This window comes from Schistocerca nitens, chromosome 9 (genome assembly GCF_023898315.1).
Source record: "Schistocerca nitens isolate TAMUIC-IGC-003100 chromosome 9, iqSchNite1.1, whole genome shotgun sequence".
NCBI lineage: Eukaryota > Metazoa > Arthropoda > Insecta > Orthoptera > Acrididae > Schistocerca > Schistocerca nitens.
Genome location: NC_064622.1, coordinates 257,685,051 through 257,713,001, shown reverse-complemented (window position 1 = coordinate 257,713,001; position 27,951 = coordinate 257,685,051). Strand labels below are relative to the sequence as shown.

Below are 27,951 nucleotides of genomic sequence, written 5' to 3'. Positions count from 1 at the left end.
ACCGTGGCGTGGACGGTTGAATTTTAAAATTTACAACCCGTCCAAAATTACGAAATACCGCTTACTCATTCGGATGCTGTGTGATTCTAGTACTGGATACATTTCCGCATTCAAGATATATTCCGGCGCTGGACAGCCTTTACCAAAAACAGTGATGGATCTATTGACAACTTCTGATGGAAAGTGGCATCACCTCTGCATGGATAATTATTATAACAGTGTAGAACTTGCAGAAAAGTTTGTGGAAAGATACCGCAAAATAGAGGATTTCCGGAAAATTAAAGCGTGCAAAAGTCAATGTGTTTGAATCTTGTCATCAACGGTGAGGTGACAAGCGGCTGGCGACAAGTCAAGTAATCCGACTTAGCGCTGCCGGCGTCAAGCGAATATATTTGTGCCAGACGTGCGGACGGCCAAGTGTTAACATTTAACTTCGACCTCATAGCATTCCGAATGCTTCTATTTTCTTCTTCTCCAGATTTTCACACAATAGGTACATTTTTAGGAAGTCTTTCTTCATTTCAATTCAATACTTGATAGTGTAGACTTTTGTTGAAGGAAAAAAGCTTGATTTCCACGCGCCAGCATACTCATCGCTTCGGCCATATTGTGTAATTCTGCTTCATCGATAGCAGAATTCTTGCACTTCGCCAGCTACCGTACCGTTCCCATTCCTGATGTTAAGCAACTCGCTATTTTTCCCTCTACTACTCTTCACTACGTCCACTTCGGTTTGTTTACACTTGTGCGAAGTCCTGTTCTAAGGGAAACGTTCATTTCTTTCAGTATATCTTGTAGTCTTCCTTACACCTGGTCAGTAGCGTTATGTTGCCTGCGGAAGCGAGAGTCAGTATGTAACGTCCCCCTTCCCTTCTACGACAATGTTAGAAATATATGACAGTGTAAGCATGTGCCTAAACAATTGGACTAAAATTTTGAATAGGCTATCGTTCCGAAGATTCAATATAAAGTCGATAAATGAGGGGGAGGTTAAAAACAAGATGCCTTCTAGGACAACTTATTCCGCCTACTTAATTACTGTAAAATTTAGTATGGTTGTTCGAAAGGTTTGTGCTATCATTCACGTACTGTGCCAACGAGAAGGAGTACCACGTGAATCGGAACAGAATAATAAGAGTTACTGAAATAATTATAGCTAAAAGAGATACGGTCGCCAGCTCAATTGGGCAAAATTTCTGTTCGGTACGTCAATTAACGAGCCGAACTGTCAATGTCAAGAATTACTCGAACACGCGCGGCAGCAGAGAGCTGCACGCACGTTAGCAAAAACAATTGAAACATTTACGTAATAAAGCGAGAAAGAAAATAGTTTGCGCTCGAAATATCATTAACTAATAGAGCTGAAATTTTGAAAACATACAAGATAACACTTAGATTAATGGTTACTTACTGTTGTAAGTGACAATGGCGCTACCTCACAAATGGCTCTGAGCACTATGGCACTTAACTGCTCAGGTCATCAGTCCCGTATAACTTAGAACTACTGTAGCGCCCAGAACCGCTCGGCCACTCTGGCCGGTCGCTACCTCACAATAACGTCTACTATTTTCATATGAATTTTGGAAAATGGCAAAAAATAAAAGAAACTCTATTGACTTCTGAACAGGGAAGTAGAAATTGATAATTACTGTATCAAAACGTAATTATTATACTTTAACAGGACTGCAAGTCAAAATGTGAACCAGAACTTTACTAACAACAAATAACAATAATCACTGATGTTTGCACTCACTCATTAATTCTAGTTAGTGCTTTTGTTCATAGTGCCAGGAATCATTTTAATTTGATTAGTTGATTTAGTATTTGCAACAATTAGATCGCCTCAAAGTTAGTGAGACTGAAATTACTGAATGCTTTAAGTTCAAATCTTTAATGTAACTGAATCATTTAGTTCATAAGCAAAATTAACTGGCACAGCAATTTTCATTTTTCATAAACGGTACTCGGATTATTGTTACAGTAGGACAGGACAGGAACCTACTTGGTGAATGATTTTAGGAGAATCACGGGTAAACAGTTTTGACTAAACTATGGTAATTATTCACTCACAAAACACCACAATGGTGAGTAACGCCGCTACAAAACTAGTTGACAATAAACTGTGATGCAGCAATCTTACTTCAGTCAATTCTCGCCGTGATGAAGTTGCTGACGACGATACTGCTGCTGACTCCTTTCCATGATAATTTGCGAGCACGGGAATTATTGGCAATGATATTGGCGTGGTGGATTCTTGATGTTGCTGCAGCCAATATTTCGATCGCCCACGCTCATCACTTGCCACGTGCCGCTAAACAATCACTCCTCCAGTACAGTGCACGCCATCCATGCGCCCGCACTTCACCAAGTCTCACATCAAAGTTCTCTCTCTGTGTAGCGCGCGCTCTGACGTAACATCCTCCCGCGTCCAGAGACGCCGCTACTCCAACGATACTTATTCGTTTGACGAAAACTTAGCGTTTCCCTAACATTCCCTCAGCGATTACTCAGCGATATTTACATAATATACATAATTGATTTTACAGCAAAATAAACAAATTAATTCATACATCGTCGACATTTAAATTTACATAAAAGCAAGTATACGAGGTGCGGCTAGAAAAAAACCGGACTGATGCTGGAAAAAACATTTATTTACAATTATTTACAATTTCATGTTATCTCCTTCAATGTACTCTCCTCCTCGGTCTCTACACCGCTCCATACGAATTTTCCACTGTTCATAGCAATGCTGCAGATCATTTTCGGTAAGTCCATACATTACTTCCGTCGCTTTTTCTTTTACTGCTTCAACAGTCTCAAATCTAGTTCCTTTCAAATCTGACTTGACTTTAGGGAAAAGAAAAAAGTCACAGGGGGCCAAATCAGGTGAGTAGGGTGGATGATCTAAGATGGGAATGTTGTGTTTTGCCAAAAACGTCTTCACTGACAACGCACTGTGAGCTGGGGCATTGTCTTGGTGAAGGATCCATGACTTTTTTCTCCACAAATCGTTCCGTTTTCTCCGTACTCGCTCACGTAGGGTAGCCAGGACGCTAATGTAGTAATGCTGATTCACTGTTTGTCCCTCTGGTACCCAATCAATGTGCACAATCCCTTTGATGTTAAAAAAAAAAAAACAATCATCATTGCCTTGAATTTCGATTTTGACATTCGTGCTTTTTTTTGTCGTGGAGAACCAGGAGTTTTCCAATGCATCGATTGGCGTTTAGTTTCGGGATCGTAAGTAAAAAACCACGATTCATCGCAAGTAATAACATTTTGTAAGAAGGTGGGATCACTTTCAATGTTTTCCAGGATGTCAGAACAAATCATTCTTCGGCGTTCCTTCTGTTCAATTCTGAGACACTTTTGAACCATTTTTGAACACACTTTGTCCATGTTGAAACTTTCATGAAGAATCTGCTTAACACTTTCCTTGTCAACTCCTGTTAACTCAGACACTGCTCTGATTGTTAAACGGCGATCTTGTCGAACAAGTTTACCGATTTTTTCAATGTTTGCATCAGTTTTTGCTGACAATGGTCTGCCAGTGCAAGTGTCATCACTGGTGTCTTCGCGGCCATCTTTAAATCGTTTAAACCACTCAAACACTTGTGTTCGCGATAAACAATCATCGCCGTACACTTGTTGTAACATCACAAACGTTTCACTTGCAGATTTTCCTAGTTTGAAACAAAATTTGATGTTAATACGCTGTTCTTTCTGTACACTCAACATTTTCCGACGCACAGACAAAACGTCAACTACTTAAAACAGACGCCACAGGCAGACTGAGTGCAGGAGGCAGATGAAACTCGAGCAATAGGCGGAGCGAGAGTCACGTGACAGGCCACGCGACTTTCAGCCTTATTGCATCCGTTTTATTGTTTCACCAGTACTAGTCCAGTTTTTTTCTAGCCACACCTCGTATATACAATAATAAATGGTCAAAGAGCACATCGGCATGAAAGTGTTACAAGTATCCATTCCGCTTTCACTTTTCTTCTGAAATTTTATTTACCTCCTTTCAGAGTTACATAATACACTGCTTGACAGTTGCTAAGGGACAACTGATACCTTCTAAGGAACAACTGGCAATTGCTACACAGCAGCCGACAGTTGCTACGTAACACCCGAACAATGATAGTAACAGGGAATATACAGGGCGGGTCGCGTTAACTGCTGCGATGTCTGTGCTCAAATTCTCTGTATGCATTCGACAGTTCATGCAGTACAGTGTTTAACGAAGGTGGATATGGAACCGATTAGTGCGACCTTCCGTGTGGTACGGCAACAGATTTTCAAGAAATCATTTGAGTGTTTACTATCGTAGACAAGCAGTTAGACGGCTCGAAGCCTGTCAAGTGCCACCACTGTGCCCACGGCATTGGGTGTGTGATTCAAAAACGTCACTCAAGGTGGAAATGCCATCGAAAGCATGCCGGTGGTCACAGACGGCCCACCACAGCGCAAGAGGATCGATATGTAGCCATAGTGGCGAAAAGGAGCAGGCTTGTCACTCCTAGGCAGATCACTGCACACTTTGCAGCTGCTACAGGTACACATGTCCGTATGAGAACCACTTTGCTGCGATTAAATCGGGCTGGTTTGTATGGTCGGAAGCCTGGTAATTTCCAAGAATGATTGCCTATCGAAGTCGCTGGGTTCAAACGATACATATCGAACGTGCTAACTGAAATCGATCATGCGACCCCGGGGGCGGGCGTTGTGATCAATTATTGGTAATCGCCATTTTTATCTGTTTTCCGTCATTCACTTACTTGCTCTAAATTACATACCTCCGCGAATTATTTGTGAGTTGCTAGGGAAACCTAGACGATTTATGTTGTTAGTGAGTGGGATATCTGTTGTTCTTGACGTTTCTTCTGCGGATTCTCTCACATGGAATCTAATTCCATGTTTATGCACCGTAGAAAATTTTTCGACTTTTTGCAGCAAATATGGAGTACTATCGGACGAGGAAAGAAGAGACTGTGTAGATTGTGGTGGAGCGAAGTCTGTAAAACTTCGCAAGAACAGTTTCGATGCTGAATACCGTTACAATTTCATTGCGGACAGTGTAAAAAACGAACGAGTATCAGGAAGAAATACATGGTTCGACTCTTCCAAATTATCCATCCAGACCACCGTAATGGACTTTCACATGACGACAACACAGCAGTGGTCCAGAGAGTTGTTCTCCGACGAATCCCGCTTCACTGTGGCAAGTGATTTTGACCACCACTTACTTTGGAGAGAGAGGGGAACATGTTACACACCACAGAACGTTCATGAACATCATCGTGTGGCGTAGGTGTTATGGTGTGGGCAGGCCTTACGCACAATGACCGAATACCGCTAGCTACTGCAGATTATTCTGAATCTCGTCCGTCTGTTAAGGGTGCGATAGGTCCTGAATTTCTGTATATGGACGACAATGCCCACCCAGTTATGACCGTTGAGGTATCGGACACACTGGAAAGTGAAGATACTGATCTTTTGGAATAGCTATAGAGCATGCCTGAGGTGCTGTTGGCAGACATGTTTCTCAGCGAACCCTCTGCCTAAACCGTGCAAGAAGTGAAAACTACATTGAGAGAGAAGTGGGACAATGTTCGACAAGCAGTGCACATCAGTTTGGTAGTCAACGTTAATGTCACGTGCAAAATGTGCATTAGTGACTGAGGAGTGCCTCTTTGTTACTGGTGTCGACTTTCATGTGGGAATCTGACCTTGTCATGCATGAACATTATACATCTCTGTTATCCTGCTTCCTCCTGTGGTGAAGTCTGTACCATTTGTCATCGTAAATATACCACTCCACCTCTATAGCTTATATGCTGTGTTTCGCGTCGTCCATCATTTCCTGTGATTATTCCCGTCCACTAAAGTCTCTGTTCCCAAGCATTGTACATTCAGGCCAAAATATCACAAGAACCTGAGAAATGGAGGTTCACAAATTGAGTCATGGAATAAAATTGCGCAAACTCCACAGGAAAAGAAAATAATAATCAAGAAGGGGCAAAGAAGAAAGGAGAAAGACAACATGCTGAAACGACAGAGGGGTCTTACTCTTTCGTAGTCCGTTGGTGATGATACTCAACTCTTAAAATGACCTTGACAGACAGACCTCTGCTACCATCTGATCAAGCTCACTTTTATTCCTAGGCTATTCTCCAGCCAATGTGCGTCTAGTAGATGTACGTGAAATATAGCTTTGCGTCAGTGCAGTAATGGAGCAGGTGTGAGATGCATTTAAGTAGTTAGCGGTATTCAATCCATTTGTTTCTTGGCAACGCGCTGTAACCTTTCTTTACGTTGCGCGTAATCCTTGAGTTCAATACGTAGTCTAACGATTGGATAAGCTGCCGTCGTTCCACGGAAACAGAAAATCTGTGCAGGTATCAGAACACTCTAAGTGATTCGATGGTCATGTACACAGACGAAGTGTATCAATATCAGAACTATATTTTGAAAGAAAGTGTCGAAGGCGGGAGAAAATAATTTATATTTTTAATGCTTTCGGCAGACACTGAACCAACCACTGAAAGTGTACCGGTAGTCAGACAACTGCACTGTAATTAAATTGTTTTAATTCATACATCAACTGGGAAAATACATTTTTAATCACCGTGCTGATGTAATCTTTAAACAGAAGCTACAGAAGGTACCTAAATTGTATTCTAGCATGACGGATGATTGTAAAACATTTCTGTTAGCTGATGGCACTAGCTTGATAGAGAAGGGTGCTGAGTGCCAAAATAAGAAATGTATCAAATAGTGCAGATCGAGGTATAAGTGTATGGCTTGTAAAAAATAAATTTGTGCTAAATCACAGCAAGACCGAGTTTTTCCAGTTGCTAACATACAGTCAACTGAAACTGACATTTCGATTACACACAATGGGCATATGTTTAGGGAAGCTGAACAGTTAATATTATTAGGTGTTCGATTAAACAATAGGCCGTCATGGAAGCACATGTTCAGGATATCGTTCGAAAACTGAATGCTGCTATATTCACCATTAAACAGGGCCAGCAACAAGTGAAAGTTCAACACAGTAGTTAGTCTAACTTTCTTGTTTATATTCGTTTATGTCGTACGGCACTGTGTCCTGGGGTGGTTATTCCATTCCACGAAGGTAGATTTTGGCTCAGAAATGGGTAGTTCGAACAATATGTACTGTAAGCGAAGATCTCCTCTACTCCTGCTCAGGAGTCTGGAAATTCTAACATTGGAATCTTAATGCTTATTTCCTTTGATGTCGTTTGTTGTTAACAGTATGAGCTTATTCCCAGGAATTATCGGCTTCACTCATTTATAATACTAGGCAGAAATCGAATCTGTGTTTGGGTCTCTCCTCCTTGACTCTTGTGCAGAAAGGTATGCAGTATTTTGCTGCATCAATTTTCACTAAGCTACTACAATAATTAAAAAGAAATCTTTTCCTCATGGCTTACCTCTTCCATTTTGTCGGGGAGTTCCTAGGAAAAAATTAAGCTAATTCTTGTATTATATTATTGATTACGCTGGAAAATGGAAATGTCGTGTGGCTAGGGCCTCCCGTCGGGTAGACCGTTCGCCTGGTGCAGGTCTTTCGATTTGACGCCACTTCGGCGACCTGCGCGTCGATGGGGATGAAATGATGATGATGACAACACAACACTCAGTCCCTGAGCGGAGAAAATCTCCGACCCAGTCGGGAATCGAACCCGGGCCCTTAGGATTGACAGTCTGTCACGCTGACCACTCAGCTACCGGGGGCGGACATTGATTACGCTAGTAAACGGTGATTCTAAAAGGACTTAAGAAATTCACTTACACGCAAAATTTTATTGAAAAAGTTTATGCAGGTAGGAGACGTGTCACTTTGTAGCAAAATACTGTTGTAGTATTCCAAGATTGACAGCTAGCTGTTTACACAAAGATATTACGTCGTCAGATTAACTGTATTTCTTGGGGATAAAAAAAGTGTTGGCGTAAGCGTCTCAGTAAAATAATAAATAATGTTGGAGCTTATCGTGTCGTTTGTTTTTGAAAATTCGTCAGATCCTAACAACCCACGACTGAGAACAGATAACTCATTGCGTTCAGCTACAGACAGTGCTACATCAAGTGCGACATTTATCACATTTTGTAGAGATATTTATCACACAACGGGTATTAAATGATTAAACATCCATTCAATTTGTACTGATGTTCATCATAATCGTCAATATGAGGGTGACACCCTGGTATACATTGTGAATGGAAGCATAAAGCCTCCTAATGACATCTTGAGGAAGTTCCATCCATGCCTTAAACACATAATGAGTTAGTTCATGAAGATTGCTGGCTGAAGACAGGTGTGAAAGTATTCATCTTCTCATCGTATCCCAGACATTCTCTGTGGGGGGGGGGGGGGGGTGAGTTCCTATGGGTCCAAACTGCAGAGGTCATCGTCCCTGACCTTACACACGACTTAATCTAACTTAAACTAACTCTCGCTGAGGACAACACACACACACACACACACACACACACACACACACACACACACATGCCTGAGGGAGGACTCGAGTCGCTGACGGGGGCACCGCGCGAATCGTGGCAAGGCGCCTGAGACCGCGCGGCTACCCCGCGCAGCTTTGAACAGGGTTTACCATTCTTGCAGCATACTTTCAACAGTTATCAAGTCAGTGCAGCTGCCATATCTAGTTTCTCCACACGCCATCATTACACGGCTTAGATATGCATGGATGTCGAGAACTGTCGGTTCCTGTGATTGTATGTTGGTGGCAGAATCATCAATATAAAGAAACAAGAAACCAAATACACAATATATAAAACCAGTATCTTCAACCATACATGTCTGGATATAAGTGTAATGTAGATAATGTCATGGATGATCAGAATCAGACAACCTTAAAAGCATTTGGAAATGCTTCAGATCTTCCTCGGTGCAGAATGCTAAACATATCCGGCTGAAGAACAAATAGGTCTAATGTTTGGACTACTTCGCAGATCGCAGTTGGTAATCACGACTATAAATCCCCATATTTGGAGTTAAATCTGTTTGTTTCAGTTACAGAGAATAAGTGATTGAGAGAACGATATGAACTTCATTTCTACGGTACAGTGTGTAAGACAGTGCGTTGACGACCAACAGCCGCATTGAGTTTAGAATGAATCGCGATTACGGCTGTGCATCAGCTGTAGAATATTTCAGAACAAATTAAAGTTTGTGCTGGATCGGGACCCGATAACTGATTTTCCGCTTCCCGGTCACCAACTCTGTGCAGGAGTCACGGCAATACAGTACGAGCACAAGTGAGAGTAGACAACAGCACAAATGGACATTTGGGCCGCTCCTGGAAGCGTACTCGGAGAACCAAAGTGGATGAGATGACTGCTTAAAACAGGTGATAAATCTCGGTTCGGCTCTAGATCCATTATAGCATTTCATTTGTTCTGAAATATTCAACAACTGATGTGGAACCAAAAACGTTCAAATGTGTGTGAAATCTTATGGGACTTAACTGCTTAGGTCATCAGTCCCAAAGCTTACACACTACTTAACCTAAATTATCCTAAGGACAAACACACACACACCCATGCCCGAGGAAGGACTCGAACCTCCGCCGGGACCAGCCGCGCAGTCCATGACTGCAGCACCTGAGACCGCTCGGCTAATCCCGCGCGGCGATGTGGAACCATAATCGCAATTTTCGAGTTCTTTCTAAATTGAATGTGGCTGTTGTCTCAGACACTGCATGACAGTATTTCATGCAACTTCAAGGCAATGACCAGAGCAAAGAGTGTCTCACTTTGTGTGGGAATCACAGTAAAAAAGTAGGAGAAAAAGGGAGAGTAGACACCAGGAAAAATGCAGATCTGACCCGCTTCTGGAAAAGTGCTCGGATAGGGAAAGTAGTAAATTTGGGTTTGAGTCCCGGTAGAGCACAAAATTCCATTTCTTCTGCAATATTTTACAGCAGATGCGGAACCAGAACGCAGTTTGTGGGTTCATTATATAATTCACCCCTCTTGGGTTGCCAGAGGGAAGAGTTTCATATTTTTCAGACCAATGGTGACTGTTCAATACTTGTGATTTCCATTCTTCCATAACTGCTTTGGCTAGAGTTATATACAAGATGTGTATAAGATTTTCTCTATATTCAGATAGCGCCAGATCGAGCTTAAAACTCAAGCTTTCGAAGATTAACACCATGCGCTTCCTCAGGAGATGTCAGTTTTCTGGGAGCGAAGTCTGCTTCCTTTGTAGTGGCGTTCAAGTTTGAGGTTGATTGGGTGACATTGCTTGGAATTCTAACATCTGTTGGTAGTGACGTCAGTGGGAGGATAGGATCCGCATGGACAAATGCAGGAAATCGGTAACACTGTATTATGTCCCTCCTCCTCTCCTCCAACAGGCTGCGAATGAGTGCCGGAAGGAGAACTTAGACAGATCCCCCACCCCCACCATCAGTTCACCCCATGAGTTACAAATTTTGGTGGTATTTCTTACTTCATTGAAAGCGCTACGTCTAAAATGCTGGTGTCTAGACATCATTCAGATTATTACCTCCGTCAGCGTTATAATTGTTGCTGCACATGGGAATTTCTAGCACTTCTGTGGATTATCAATATAGAATATGATTTCCCTAGCTTTCTGTCAAGGCGTTTATGCTGGAACACTTCCCGCCAGTTTATATTCTCTATCTCTCTCTAGAGAAGAAATAAATAAATCTCCACTGACCATTGCCACAACTATTACAACTGTTATTAAACATATTTCCGTCAAAACAAGCAAAGACTATGAGTTTGCATGAAGAAAGATTCTGTTGATCATTCTTTATCTCAATTTCTGTAACGGATCAATAAATGTAAGACGCGGAAATAATTTTCTAAGCCAAATTGCGAATGGTCGAAAATTTCGTTGTAGGGAGCGCTTGAAGAAACGTAAGTAATGGAATTACTATCAATTTAATTAGCCTCCAGAAGGGGATCCTGCGTCACGGATGTGTTAACATTTGGCTGTAGACGAGTGAAAGACAATTTTGCAACGGTATTGGCAACAACTGTCCACAACGTGCAAGATATTCAGTGTTTTTTTAAATACCCAGAAGGCACAGAACACAAACTGAAAGCAGAGGGTGAAATCGAGATTCTTAAGTAGCTTCGCTGATCATGTCCCTCCAAATTGGGAGCTGGAATATTATTTCTGGTTCTGAACGCTCGGCACAGTATCACAGAACGCAGTCAATTATGGATATAGCCAGGACGAAAACGACCATTTCGTTGTAGCTAAGCTTAGGTAATTGAGAAACGTAAGGCTGGTGCGAAGTAATATTCTAGGTCGTTCCAGGTCAGCTGCGACACTTTTGCGTAAAAATCGTTAATACTTGAATAGCAGTGTAACTTGGGAAAGACGTATAACGTCCTGCACTTGGCATGATTAGTTTTCTACGCGTGCAGCTGCTGAGATATGCCTGTTGGAAACTGTGAACGGCGTAACTAATTAAATTTCTGGTAAAAGAAAGCTTTGAACCAACAGACAATAAAAGAAAAATAACTGCAGGTACAGAGGGACATGTTAAGGGCGTGAACGGCATCCTTTCACCAGCGAGCTTTAAATGTTAGTGAAGGACAGTTAAAATTAAGTATCGCCTGTTTCACTACACTTTACGTCACTCGGTGCACCTGGCGTTCAGTACCAATTCTGAAGCTCAGTGTACGATTGTGAAATATGTTTCAAGGGACTCGAATGTCTATGGATGCACTCGTGTGCTTTGTACTTGAACGTTTCTAATTAACGATGTTCAAATAAATGAAATTTCGCCAGCTGTTGAGGGCTCTGCGTGTTTCACGTAGAAACTAAAGCATTGATAAGAACATACTCCATGTAGTTTTAAACGATATCAGACGGCCGAAAGATAAAAATTCCTTTTCTTTGTCATCGGTCTTCCGACTGGTATTATGCGTCTACGATTTCCTATTCTGTGCCAATTTCTTCATCTCAGATTAGCAGTTACTCCCAACGTCCCCAGATATTTATTTTATGTGTACCAAGCCCCGTCTTCCCCTACAATTATTTAGTACTGTGTAGGCAATATCCTAGTGTCTTAACGCCGGGCCGTCAGCCAATTTCTAGTGATTGGTCTCCAAATCTTCATTCACATTTCTGAGCAGAACCTCTTGACACATTTATCTTTTCCGCTTTGTTATTGTTCTAGATTCTAAAATCACATTTGAGACTCTTCCGTTCTCCACTTTTCGCATTTTCCACAATCCATGAATCTCACGTGCATTTCCGTGCTCCTAGGGCAAGTTATCAGAAAATTCCGCCTCAAACTAAGGTCTAAGTTTGGATTCCGTAGAAATATTGGAACACATCAGGCAATACTGGCCTTACGACTTATCTTAGAAGAAACATTAAGGAAAGGAAACCCTACGTTTCTAGCATTTGTAGATTTCGAGAAAGCTTTTGACAATGTTGACTGGAATACTCTCTTTCAAATTCTAAAGGTGGCAGGGGTAAAATACAGGGAGCGAAAGGCTATTTACAATTTGTACAGAAACCAGATGACAGTTGTAAGAGTCGAGGGGCATGAAAGGGAAGCAGTGGTTGGGAAGGGAGCGAGACAGGGTTGTAGCCTCTCCACAATGTTATTCAATCTGTATATTGAGCAAGCAGTAAAGGAAACAAAAAAAAAAAAATTCGGAGTAGGTATTAAAATCTATGGAGAAGAAATAAAAAATTTAAGGTTCGCCAATGACATTGTATTTCTGTCAGAGACAGCAAAGGACTTGGAAGAGCAGTTGAACGGAATGGACAGAGTCTTGAAAGGAAGATATAAGATGAACATCAACAAAAGCAAAACAAGGATAATGGAATATAGTCGAATAAAGTCGGATGATGCTGAGGGAATTAGATTAGTAAATGAGACACTTAAAGTAGTAAAGGAGTTTTGCTATTTGGGGATCAAAATAACTGATAATGGTCGAAGTAGGGAGGATATAAAATGTAGACTGGCAATGGCAAGGAAAGCGTTTCTGAAGAAGAGAAATTTGTTAACATCGAGTATAGATTTAAATGTCAGGAAGTCATTTCTGAAAGCATTCGTATGGAGTGTAGCCATGTATGGAAGTGAAACATGGACGATAAATAGTTTGGACAGGAAGAGAATAGGAGCTTTCGAAATGTGGTGTTACAGAAGAATGCTGAAGATTAGATGGGTAGATCACATAATTAATGAGGAGGTATTGAATGGAATTGGGGAGAAGAGGAGTTTGTGGCACGACTTTACAAGAAGAAGGAACCGGTTGGTAGGACATGTTCTGAGGCATCAAGGGATCAAAAATTTAGTATTGGAGGGCAGAGTGGAGGGTAAAAATCGTAGAGGGAGACCAAGAGATAAATACACTAAGCAGATTCAGAAGGATGTAGGTTGCAGTAGGTACTGGGAGATGAAGAAACTTGCACAGGATAGGGTAGCATGGCGAGCTGCATCAAACCAGTCTCAGGACTGAAGACCACAACAACAACAACAAGTTTGATATTAGCAAATATGAAACTTCCTGGCAGATTAAAACTGCGTGCCGGGCCGAGACTCGAACTCCCGAGACTCGAACTCCCGAGTTCGAGTCTCGGCCCGGCACGCAGTTTTAATCTGCCAGGAAGTTTCATATCAGCGCACACTCCGCTGCAGAATGAAAATCTCATTCTTAGCAAATGTGACTTCGCAACGAATTTATTCCTAGCTTATTCTAGTCTGTTTCGTCCGTCCTCCTTGTTTTATAAATCATGCATTATTTTATTTCCTCGATATCAGAGTTTCTTCATCAGTTCCGAGGCAGCCAACATAGTACTTAAGCCACTAATCTTATTTCTGCTGCACCTAAATAATTTTTCCTCGCTCTCAATCAAAAATGGTTCAAATGGCTCTGAGCACTATGGGACTTAACATCTTAGGTCATCACTCCCCTAGAACTTAGAACTAGTTAAACCTAACTAAGCTAAGGACATCACACACATCCATGCCCGAGGCAGGATTCGAACCTCCGACAGTAATAGTCACGCTGTTCGTGACTGAAGCGCCTAGAACCGCTTGGTCACAACGGCCGGCGCTCTCAATCAATTTTCTGTAGATGATAATGAGCCCAGATAATCGCGAACAAATTGTCAGTGCCACTTTGTGCTCGGAAACATACTGCCGTCACTGTGACATCAGTTAGGAAACGGAACATACCTGCGCAATCACGCTATTCTAGTGTTCATGCGGCGTCGTATGGGGAACAACGTTCTGCGGATTTTCTGATCTGCAACTGCCACAGTCCAACCTAATCTTCAGCCATCATTAGAGCGGAATAAACAGGCTAGTTCTGCAGTAGATCCATTCGCGCAAAAATGTTGACAGCCGTGAATGACGTATAACTGAAATAGACCCCACCTTCGTAGTATCTCCTGAATCATCACTGAAATAAAAATCAAATAAAATGTCTTTTCCTCTTCATTATAAGGCGTCATTGTATCCAACATTAACGAGTGTTATCAGTCCATTTATCACATAGTAAGAGGGGAGTGTGGAAGCGGTAATCGAATGGCGTACTTAATTGTTTAATTCAACGTCTTGCGTTTCATGGAACGTTAACAAGGTTACAACACTTTCAGAATATTGTCCGTCTTATTTTATGCCCTTGTGTCACTCAACCGTTGGCTGAAACACGTTCTCAAACCGTCTGAAGTCATGCTACGTGTTTTCTGAGCTGTTCTCGTTTCAAAGTTTCTGTATTCTAAAAGACGAATGAAAAATTTAGGAATATCTGGCTGAACATCGATTAGGATTCAGTGATGATTCAGGGTGTAACACTCCCTTATAATTTGGTGTATCCGCTCGTTCGCGGATACACCAAATTAAGTAATTAGTTGATGTGACCGTGTACCTAATGGGCTGGCAATCGGATTGGACTGCTCAGGAGATGTTACATTCCATATTGTCCTTCGCAAATACTATAACAATGTACTGTCTGGTGGCAAGAAGAACAATAAACACAGCTTCACTAAACAAGACCTATATTCTCATCAAAAACCACAAAGATAAGGAGACAGCCACTGCCTTCGTCAACACACTGTTAATAACGGCTAATCTCAGCACAGGTTTCTTCGTTATTCATCGTCGTCACACGCAAAATCCAATCACTGTAATCCAACACTGCAATCCAAATAATGCCGGCGCTGTAGACGCGGAATCTCAATAACGGCACACAAATATCACTGATTACACTTGTAATTAAACTTCTTCACTTTCCCGTATAATACTAACACAAAGGGGTTAAACCGCGGCGATGGCCACTCCCTTTGTCGGTAATTCATGAATCAACAACTGCTGGCTTCAGCCCAGCTCTCTGCCCGCCTCGCGGGAACCTACAACACACAACACTGACTCTCGCTCTCGCGACCCAACACACTATCGATAGTTGCCCTGTCGACCTGTGCTGATGCAAACTTAGTAGTAAGGGCCTGCGGACCCCTTACATCCCCGCCCTCGAAAACTTCTTTAGAGCCGCAGGCGAAAAAGTATTGGCAAGGGAATTAAACATTGCTACATTTGAACAAAACACACAGTGTAAATAATGAAAGAAATTACAATTCATCAAATTAATCCCTCGACTCCGGTAGTGGGCTGCCTCCACAATAATTTCTACAAAAGGTTATTACATCACATAAATATGGCATTGTCCAAATTACAATTTTTTATCAAGCAGCAATAGTCCTCTCTAATCCAATATTGAATGAAACACACAACATATACACTCAAAAATTATTACTTAAACACATGACATATGAATTACTACACTACAAAATAGTTGTTACAGATTTTATACCTATTCTCAGATAATCTTCGATATGAAATATGCAATTCTAATTGTAATACATCACAAAACACAATGTAAATAAACCTTTCCCTTTTTCAAATGTTCGTTTAATAATTAAATGTTCTAAACATGTCCTACCCCACTACATCAAGGAGCTTGAACACTCTCATTTCAGACATTTGCCCTAATCAAGTTTCTCTTCCTCATCTGGGTTATCTCTACTCTCGTGTGAGTAGTACCTTTTTATGTTTTCCACATGTTCCTTACCATGCACTCTCTTAGTCCGTGCATATTCCAACTCCACAGTGTTAGGATGACCAATTTTTATAATCCTGTACGGTCCCTTATAAACGTGGTTAAACTTATGTATTTCAGAATTTATTTTCTTTGATTTAGCATGAACCTTTACTAATACCAGGTCTCCCACTCGGTAAGTTATCGGTTTCACTAGCTTGTCGTGTCTTTCTTGCCTCTTCCTAGCCTTCTCCTTCATACTTAATTCCACTAGCTCCAATTTCCTTTCCCAGGTCAATGAACTTCCTGGTGGGTAGACTACCAACTCACGAAAAATACTATCGGGTTCTTGATTGAGCAATACTTCACATGGTGCAAACCCTGTAGAATCATGTGGGAGGTGATTCCTCACCCGCTCAAATTCTTCCAGATATTCTTTCCATGAACCATGCTTCTTATGACAGTAGGTTCGGCACAAACGGTTCAATTCCTTCATTGTTCGTTCCGCTGGGTTAGAAGCTGGCCTATACCTAGAAATGGCAATTTGCTCTATTCCGTGCTCACTTAGCATCTCTGCCCATTCCTTTGACCTGAATTGTGACCCATTATCACTCAAAATTCGCTTAGGAATACACAACTTTTGAAAATAGTCTTTCTCAAAATGGTTTATGATGGCTCAACTAGTATCTTTCTTCAATGGGTAAAATTTTATGTACTTGGAAACCAGTTCTTCCACTACTAAGATTTGTGTGTAATTCCCTCGTGAGGCAGGAAGTGGCCCAAAGAGATCCACTGCAACTATGTCCATAATTGCTGTTGGTACAATTGGATGCATATATCCTTTGTGCTGTACTGTCGTCGTTTTAGATTTCTGACAGGTGTCACATGTACTCAGTATTTTACGTATACGCCTTCCCATGTTGTTTAACGCACAATCTAACTTCAACTTTTCCAGACATTTCTTCGGTCCATAATACGCATTACTATAGTGCGTATACCAAATTAATTTTTCTACCACATGCTCAGGCACACAGAGTTTCCAGTTCTCCTCACTCTCCCTGTTTCTTTTATAAAGTATCCCATTGTGAATATAATAAAATGTGCGAATCCTTTCCTCTCCTGCTCACCTGTATTTGTTTTTAATTGTCTTTAATTTCTCGTCCTCGTTCTGTTCCCTACGCACATTCTTGAGGAACTTCCTTACGAATTCTTCATACTGTACTCCCCTCATCAGGTTAATTCTAACTTCTTCTCCTTCTGGCCTGTCCACCAACATTCCTCGCAAGTCAGCTGGTAATCTTGACAAAGCATCAGGTATTATGTGTGTTGCTCCTGGTTCATAAATTATCTCGAAGTCATAGTCCTGTAATGCCGAGGCCCATCGCGTTAGTCTGCTATGCCTCAATTTGCTTGTAGTCAGAAATGTAAGGGCCTTATGGTCAGTCACGACTTTCACATGCCTCCCGGCCAAATAATACCGGAAACGCTTAAACCCCCACACAATTGCCAATGCTTCCCTTTCAGTAATTGAATATTTCCTCTCCCAGGCATTTAAACTTCTGCTACCGAACGCTATTGTTCTTATACTCTCACCATTTCCGCTCCTCTCTATTTGGTACAAATGTATTCCTAGTCCATAGTCAGAGCTGTCTGCCCCTAAATAAAAATCCTTGGAAAAATCTGGGTGGTACAACATATCTGCATTATATAGTGCTTGCTTGATATTCTCAAACTCGGTTTGGCATTCTGCACTCCAATGCCACGGTATCCTCACCTTGGTCAATTCCCTCATACTCGGGGCATTAAGTACAGATCCTTTGACAAATTTTCTATAAAATTCACAAACCCCAAAGAATGCTCGCAACTGCTTCTTACTATGGGGAGTCAGAAAATTTCTAATAGCCTCCATTTTACTAGGATCAGGATAGATACCCTCCTCGGGTATTATATGGCCCAGAAATTTTATCTTTGATTTGCCAAACTCCGACTTGTCCAGGTTTACAGTTACCCCTGCGGTTTCAAAAGCTGCCAAGATTGCATACAATCTATTCAAATGTTCTTCCCATGATTCGCTTGCTATCAAGAGGTCATCCACATAGACGGTGACCTTCTTAAGTAACTCCTCGCCTAGTATCTTATCCATCGCTCTTATAAATTCGGACACTGACACATTAAGCCCAAATGGCAACACTCTAAATTGATAGCACCTTCCTCCATAAGTAAATGCTGTATACTGGCGAGACTCTGTGGCCAATGGTATTTGCCAGTAACCAGCAGTCAAGTCGATACTACTAAGCACCTTTGCTCCTCGGAATTTTTGAATCAGTTCTTCTATAGTCTCTGGTTTGTCCCGCTCCGGTTCGATGATTTTGTTCACTGTTCGTGCATCCAAAACTATCCTCACTTTTCCATCCTTCTTATCAACAACAAATAGGGGGTTGTTATATTGACTGTTGGCCCTTTCTATAACACCAAGGTCCATCATCCTCTGTATTTCTTCATCTACTGCTCTTCGTTTCGCCTGGGGAATGGAATACTGTTTTATATTGAACGGTTTATGGTTCTTTATCTTTAGCTTACACTCCACCCCTTTCATGATACCTGGCCGTTGAGAAAATACTTTACAATGTCTGTATAATACTGTGGCTAATTTCTTCTTAGTCCACTCATCTAGGTGTGTCATCTCCTCCAACTTTTTACTGATCTTATCCTCTTTATGTCTCTCCTCTCGTGCTAATCCCTCAAGGTATATCAACACTTCTTCTCCTAGTTCCTCTTCCCCGTATCCCATGGTGAGTTCCTCTTCATGACACAAATTTGTTCTTCTGAATTCTTCCTCTTCTTCGATTGCACTCCCCTCAGCAAACTTTAACCTCTTCTCTTCTCCTTTTCTTCCTTTGTCTTTGATAGTACCTTCATCAAAACTCACTACTGCATCAACTTCATTCAACCAATCTATCCCTAAAATAATTGATGTGTTCAATCCGGCCACCACCAAAAATGTTGCTTCGTATTCTTCTCCCTCTATCTCGAATGTAATCAACACTTGTTCTTTAATAGGTTTACTCCTTGCACCCAACGCATTCACAATTCTCACTCCACTCACTGGGAAACTAGGCAAGCTAACATTTGCTTCTAGTATCTGTTCATATAACCTTTTGGATATTGCACACGCTTCACTTCCTGTATCGACTAATGCCTCGATATTCAGTCCACATAACTTGATCCCTATCATGGGTAGCCTGGGTTCTTTGGGAATCCCACTTCTTTCCTCCAGTAGATCTTCTCTTAGGTCTCCACCATTGTCGTGCCTTAGTAGGTTTACCCTGGTCCTCGTAGCTCTCACTCCCGATCGGACCTCATCTGGAGTGTCATTCAGTTTTCCGGTCTCTCCACCTCTTCTATATGCATTGTGTCATTCATTCGCCTATCCCATCTTCTCTCATGATCTCTTGGTTCTTCACTTCTTCTCCAATCATTTCTCCATTGACGTTCACCACCATGGTTCCTGTACCTATGACCACCACCTCTTCCTCCATAATTAGACGAATTACCAAAATGATTTCTTGGGTCATTATTTCCCCCTCGGTTTTGATCATTAGGTTGATTGTGTCCCTGTGATCGAACAGATTCCAACTGTTCCAGTATTTTCATCAAGGCCTCCCTATCTTCAATTAGGCTCCCGGATACAGTTTCTTGCATTCTCTGGCTCATTCTTCTTTTTATTGCTGATATCATTACGTCATCACTCAGGGGTTGTTCCAAGGTCTCGTTCAATTCCCACAAATGTTCGGCAAACTCTCTCAATGTTCCTCTCCATGTACTAAGTGACTTGCGGTGTAGTAGGTCCTCAATTGCTGCACATTGGTGGCTTTTGGACCAGTATTTCTTCAAGAATTCCTCTTTAACCTGGTCATAACTAGTAGTCCCTTCCTTCTTCCTGACTCCCCAAGTGAAGGCCTCACCTTCCATTCTATCTATTGCAAACTGAATCTTGTCTGAGTCCTTAAGATGTGCTGGGAAAACTCCTTTTAGCCATTTCATAAATATCATTGGGTGCAACCCTCCTTTCGGTCTAAATTTCTGCCCTGTATTACTTTGGATGCACCGATTATCACTGCTCATCAATGTAACGACCTTACCTCCCCCAATGGCTAAGGTGGCATTGCTAATTCGTTTATCAATTTCTTCTGTCTTGCTCTCCAATTGCTGCACTCCCTGTTGTAACTGCCTGACCTCCAGTTCAACCCTCTTGTTATCCTCTTCTCGTTGCACGGCTATAGCATTTCTCAGATTGGCAGCTAGTTTGGTTTGCCTATCTCCTATCCCCTTAACCGCCTCATTGCATTGTTTCTGCATCTGCGTCACCTCGGCGATTCGATGATTGCAATTTGTTTCCACTTCGTTGATTCTTTCTCCCAATTCGGCTTTTGTTTCTTCAATATCGTCTTCTATCTTTTTTGTTAACTTTCCTTCCACCTTCTCTACGTCTCCCTGGACTTGGTTTATACTCTTCTGCAGCTTATTCCTCTCTCGTTGATATCCATTTTCAACTGTTCTTGTAGCTCCTGCATTTCCTTCTTCAGATTACATTCCATCTTCATTTGCGATGTTTTGATCTCTTGTGCTATAGTTTCTTGTAACTCTTCCTTTAATGATGCGTTATTTTCTTGTAAAACCTTTAGTGATTCTCTTGTTTCTCGCAAACCCTGCTCTAACGCTGCGTTAGTTTCCTGTAAACGCCTCTCTAACGATTCTCTTGTTTCTTGTGAATTCTTCTCTAACGATGCGTTAGTTTCTTGTAAACGCTTCTCTAACGATTCTCTTGTTTCTTGTGAATTCTTCTCTACTGATTTGTGGAATCTTTCTTCCCTCTCTCTACTTTCTTTTAGCAAGGCTGCCAACATCGACCGCATATCTGCATCCTCTGAAACTGGCCTAGCTCTCATCGTTTGTCCCGGTGTCTCAGGATAACTAGTTGAATGTGCTGATGGGCTTCCTAATGACAATCCACAATCACTGATTCCTGAATCATCTCTGTCTTCCTGTCCTATTCCTTTCCTTTCAACTACCGCCTCACAAACCTGCTTACTTCAGTAGACATGTCTGGTTTATATTTAATGCACAGACACGTAATACAATATAACCTCTAATAACCCAAAACACTCCTAATGATCATAAAACTAATCAAACAGTACCTGCAGTCTTTTCAGTTAATCCCCAAAATGATACAACATGCATGAGTACCGAACATAACAACTCCCAAAACCTAACAAGTTCAAACATCAATTTTCACATACATAGTATATGAAAAAAAATGTTCTAAAGAAGATAAATCACAACACTCATAAAATCTATAAATGTAAAATCCCCAAAAACAATGAGCATATCTGTATAATTACTATTTAGACAGTGCAGTGTGCATAAATAAGTATGCTATATTTCAGAGTATATTTCGCAAACTTTTCGGAAATTACCGCAGTTTGGCACTCTTCCTAATGTAAATATCAGTTAAAAACTGTTTATTTATCGCGAATACTGCACACCACAATTTAATGTTATGTCAAATAGTCGTCTTCACTCACCAACTGACGTTACCGCGAGTCACGATGCTTTGACGTTTGAGGTGGGCGTGGCGCTGTACTGCCGCTGGAGATGCGTGAAGTTGCGCTGCCGAGTCGTCGTAGTTCTCCGTCGGCCGCTCCGTGGCGCTGCAGGCGGTCGTAGTTTGTAGTTCGGCTGCTAGATGCCGGGACTGCGCTCGGTGTAGTGCGTCTGTGCTTGAACTACTCCTTGCACAGGTAGTTGGGATGACGTGTGAAATCACCTCGCAGAGCGAAACTCTTTGGCGCAACTGCTACACAGGTCTGCGTGACGTCACTCAATAATTGCGTCGCCACAATACATTGTCGTCCGCATAACAGTTTATAGGTGCACATAAACTGTCCGATTTTCACTGTTCAAAAGGCAATTTCAGTCAAAATACTACCACTAAACACTTCTTAAGAAACTTTCTTGACGAATTCTTGGCTCGTTTTGCTATTTTACTGTTCACACGTGTCTTTCTTTAGTGTTCACTTTTCACAGTTTTTCGTGCGGATTTACGCATTTGCACATTATAACACAGTTTATTGACACTAATGTTCTATTTAATATGGCAAGAAAAACAGTTTAGTCACAATCGTAAGATATTATTACTTCGCATTGTTCAAAAATGCACTGTTCCTTGTCGCGATTTTAACGATCATGCACTGTCCCGATTCCACATTGAAAAATATTTTCTTGCGTTAAGCACGGTAAAATTACCTATTGTTCATTACGATTCGTCCGAAAATTGCACTCGTCCTTTCACGGTAAGCCAAGGGTGTAACACTCCCTTATAATTTGGTGTATCCGCTCGTTCGCGGATATGAATAGCAGCCCAAATTAAGTAATTAGTTGATGTGACCGTGTACCTAATGGGCTGGCAATCGGATTGGACTGCTCAGGAGATGTTACATTCCATATTGTCCTTCGCAAATACTATAACAATGTACTGTCTGGTGGCAAGAAGAACAATAAACACAGCTTCACTAAACAAGACCTATATTCTCATCAAAAACCACAAAGATAAGGAGACAGCCACTGCCTTCGTCAACACACTGTTAATAACGGCTAATCTCAGCACAGGTTTCTTCGTTATTCATCGTCGTCACACGCAAAATCCAATCACTGTAATCCAACACTGCAATCCAAATAATGCCGGCGCGGTAGACGCGGAATCTCAATAACGGCACACAAATATCACTGATTACACTTGTAATTAAACTTCTTCACTTTCCCGTATAATACTAACACAAAGGGGTTAAACCGCGGCGATGGCCACTCCCTTTGTCGGTAATTCATGAATCAACAACTGCTGGCTTCAGCCCAGCTCTCTGCCCGCCTCGCGGGAACCTACAACACACAACACTGACTCTCGCTCTCGCGACCCAACACACTATCGATAGTTGCCCTGTCGACCTGTGCTGATGCAAACTTAGTAGTAAGGGCCTGCGGACCCCTTACAAGGGATAGGGGATGAAATAAGAAATCATTATGGGAGAGAGGTTTTAATGGAAGGAAAGTGCCTACACACTAGATATGGATAATGTTTTTGACGACGTGAACTGGGAAAAGCTTGTAACTGTACTGAAGGAAAAATAAGATGTTTCGAAACACATACGGCTTTATACATTCCTTCTACCTGATCCTAGAGGCCACAGTTAAAATGAAGGGTAAGAGCACCAGTAGGACAGAATTAAGAGTGAATATATGATTATATTTTCTAAAGCCTACTAGATTCACATGTATGTAGAAGATAGGACTGAGAGTTGTTTATTAAGGAACAAGGGACTAAAACGGCGGCTGAAGAATTTAGGGTTTGAAATTTACATATAATACGGTTACTGTAGCCAAGGATAGAAAAGTGCTCCAAGAAAGGGTAGAGGAAATCGATGCTTCCGGAGGAGATTGTAGAATGAAAATAATGCAAAGAAAACGAAAGCAAATACAGCTGGAAGAGAAGAAATGGTAGAAACATGACAGGGGACAAACAGAAATATGTGCATGATTTTATTTACGTAGGAAATGCGACAGAAAGTAACGAAGAGACAGAGCAAGCATTAAATCAAAAATAGCTATGGCAAAATTGCCTTTATCTATGAAGAGGACGATTTTCTGTAACCCTATGGGTCTAGAGTTAAAGGAAACGTTAATAATATGGTTTGTCAGGAATATTCTACTAACCGGCTCCTAGGCATGGACGATAGTGAAGGAGGGCAGGAAGTGGATAAAAACTCAAATTTGGACATGGCGGAGAACGGAGAAAATAAAATTGATAGAGAGTGAAAAACGAAATGGTGGTGAGGCTTATGAGAGAATAAATTGAGTTAGTGGATGCCATACAACATAGTAAAACAAACTGGAGAGGAGGAAAAGGATGACAGAGTCTTAGAAACTGTTTAGGAAGCACGTGTTCTGTGGAAGAAATGACACGGATGGAAAGCGAATCAGGTCCTGGTCGATCTGCTTAATGGATATGCATACAACAGTCTAAAGAAGTAAGTGCCAAAAGTGGAGTCTACATACACAGCAGAAAACTGAAGATGGTGGAACACGTAATGGTTTCAGTAGTTTGGGACACTAATGGTTGCTAACTGCAGAAACATGTGGAACCAATTTATGTTGGACGAGGGACACCAGTATTCCCCCAACATAGACAGAAACAAACCTGACTTTTGTGCTTTCTTCGGTCAAGGTAACGAGGCAGGAGGCCCAACGCTTCCTCTACAGATCGATGGTATCTGCTTCTGTTTAGCCAGACAGAAAATTTGGACGTTTCTGTAATTTCTTTAACTACAAAACCGCTGATTACGTAACGTAGCATCAAGGAGAACAGACACGGTGGTGAAACAGGCGTGTCTTTACAAATGACAGTTAGTCACCTGATTCCACAGCATCTGATGAAAAAACCTGTCAGAATGACCCATCTGCTCTAAGTAAAGGAATTATGCTATACTTTCTTCCTACTCCAGACGCCGCACACATTCTTTCTACCACTGTAATTGTGATAACTTGAAAGTATGTTGTAAATTATGTCTACGCTACTCAAACTTTCACAGTAGGAAGTTAATTCTGGACTGTAGAAAACCGGATGAGAGTCGAAGCTTTTGAAATACGATGAAAATTAAATAAACGCGTAAGACAAAATCTGAGGAAGTCGGAAAGCACTGACTAGAGCGAGGGACACGGTCACAGGCCGACATCAGGAGTCGCGAGGTGTAGCCGAGAGGTTTGAGGCGCCTTGCCACGGTTCGCGCGGCTCCCCGCGTCCTAGGTTCGAGTCTCCCTCGGGCATGGGTGTGTGTGTTGTCCTTAGCGGTTTAAGTTAGATTAAGTAGTGTGTAAGTCTAGGGAACGATGACCTCAGCAATTTGGTCCCATAGGAACTTACCACAAATCTCCAAAACATGAGAAAATAACATCCATTGAATTTGTCCTGTAGATTGAAAAGAAGATATACACTGAAGTACAAAAGTCATGGGGTACCTTTCTCCACGCGTAGTGCAGCAACTCGACGCGGCATGGACTCAACAAGTCGATGGAATTCCTCTGCAGGAATATTGAGCCATGCCTCCTGTATCGCAGTCCATAACGGCGAAAGTGTTGCCGGTGCAGGATTTTGCCCACGAATTGACCTCTCGATTATGTCCTATAAGTATTCGACGGACTTCATGTCGGTCTATCTGGGTGGCCACATCATTCGCTTGAATTGTCCAGAATGTTCTTCAAACCAATAGGGAACAATTGTGGTTCGGTAATACGGTGTATTGCTATCTATAAAAATTTCATCGTTGTTGGTAACATGAGGTCCATGAATGGCTACAAATGGTCTCCAGGTAGCCGAACATAACCATACATTTTCAGCTGTCCCCATCGAGGTACATCAATAGCACCAGTCGGCAGCTGAGGGCTTCAATTAATTATCATTTATTCTAGAGAAGCTGCACGGTCATCATTGGTATCTGCTCTTTCGGGAACAGTTACTATCTTCATATATATATATATATATATATATATATATATATATATATATATATATATATATATATATAGTTAAAGGCTACCCGGCCATTGACCTTTGTCTGTGCGAAGGCACACAGGTTGGCCGAACTTTTACGGGAATCGTCACCTTAGTTGGCGCGACTAATGAGTGGATGGGCAAATATCTATTACGAACATTACATATGTAGATTGTGGGCAGTTGGAAATGTGGGTCTCACGGAAGGCGTGCAAGTCCCTGAGGTCGCGCTATTCACCTGTGTCCTCGGTGGCTCAGATGGATACAGCGTCTGCCATGTCAGCAGGGGGTCCCGGGTTCGAGTGCCGGTCGGGGTACACATTTTCATCTATCCCCATCGAGTCGGCAGATGAGGGTTTCAATTAATTATCTTTTATTCTAGAGAAGCTACACAGTCGTAATTGGTATCTCTTCTTTCGGGAACAATTACTGTCTTCATATATATATATATATATATATATATATATATATATATATATAACCATTTCCGGTCAACGATCGGTTCAGTTGGACCAGATGGGCCAGTCCATTCCATCTAAACACCGCCTGTACTATTATGTATCACCACCAGCATGCAGAGTGCCTTGTTGACAACTTGGGAACCTTTGGGCTTGGCGGGATCTGCGTCACACACGAACCCTACCATCAGCTCTTAATAACTGCAACCGGGACTCATTTGACTAGTATTTGTTGACTGTTTTATTGTTTATTTAAGTACAACCCAGGTTTCGGCCTCTTATGCGATTTTCAACTATTTCGCTTTATGTCTTTAACATATATTGGAGGCATAAAATAAAATACGTGAAAATGGCATGAAAAGCCGACTCATGGAATGTGTTTAAACAAACAATAAAACAGTCAAATGGAAGTGTGTTACTTAAAAAAAGGTACTGTATGACTGTTGCTCAGCAACATAAAAAACTGTTTATTTGATTACGCTACGGTTTTCCAGTCCTCTAAGGTGCAAAGGACGTGGCCACGAGCCCAGGACAGGCGCTGCAGGCGATATGCTGTAAGCAAAGACACACGCGTCGGTCGTCTGTTGCCATAGCCCATCAACGCCAAATTTCGCTACACTGTGCCAACGGATACGTTCGTCGCACGTTCCTCACTGATCTATGCGGTCTTTTCACGCAGCGTTGTCTGTTAGCACTGAGTGCTCCACACAAACGCTGCTGCTTTCGGCCATTATGTGAAGCCCACCGGCCGCTGCGATGTCCGTGAGGAGAGGTAATGCCTGAAAGTTGGTGTTTCCCAAATGGACTGTTCCTAGTGTCTAGCTCCAACTACCAATCCAAAGTGAACTAACTCCCGTCTTGCTGCCATAATCACGTCGGAAACCTTTTCACGTGAATCACTTGAGTACAAAAGACAGCTTCGCCAATGCTCTGCCATTTTATACCTTGTGTACGCCATATTACTGCCATCTCTGTGTGTGCATATGGCTATCCGATGACTTTCGACGCTTCTCTGGATACGTGGTGTTTCCACATCTTGCCTTTAAATGTCAAACATAGAACTGTGAACTACGCGCTGTTAGCCTGCCACACTAATCGACGTTTCCGTTTTGTTTCAGCGTGCCAGGGCATCACGAGGAGGGCTTTTATAGGGTCCCTGCAGGTGGAGGTGCACCAGTGTTCGTGAAGCAAGGCTATTACACGTACACGGACGGTACTGGAGAACGGCACACCGTGTCCTACGTCGCGGATGAGTACGGCTATAGGACGAGCGGCTCGTGAGAGCTATACCCAACGGCGACCTAGACGTCTGGTCTCGGGGTAGCTGCTCTTCCTGCACGTAGAGTCATCTGGAATTGGAGCACCTGCTGAAACACACCTGTTCCTGTTCGAAACGTCGATGAGTGTTGTCACGTCTAGGTCTGTTCAGCGCTGGGTAGACGCGTTTACCTGCAAACGCATTTCAGATGTTCTCGATACAAGCAGGAACAATAATCAACACAAAGACTTATCAAGGACTTCAGTCATGTGAAGACATAATGCAACCACAGAAAACATTTCTTCGTATTATCCTTCCCATTTATTGGTCCTTTTAGCGACATTCGCACAAAATCCGTGTTCTTCGTCATAATATTTCGATCATTCTTCCACGTGTTAAAGTTGTTATTAACGCCTGAACTGTGTGTCCGGGAACTGAGTAACTCTCGTATAGGTGATGTCGAAGAGGAAAATATTATTCGTACAAAGAGGAATATCTTTATTCCCAAATACAAAGGGATGTGAATCGTCATTAAGAAG

General features: G+C 41.9%; 1 protein-coding gene across 1 annotated transcript in view; it reads left to right on the top strand.

Moving 5' to 3' along the window:
- LOC126204169 (mucin-12) overlaps positions 1–27,435 on the top strand; it is a 56,867-nt gene extending 29,432 nt beyond the window's left edge. The window contains exon 3 of the mRNA XM_049938575.1: positions 27,273–27,435. Within this exon, the coding sequence (XP_049794532.1) occupies positions 27,273–27,435 (163 nt within the window). The remainder of the gene's footprint in view (positions 1–27,272) is intronic.
- The last annotated feature ends 516 nt before the right edge of the window (positions 27,436–27,951 follow it).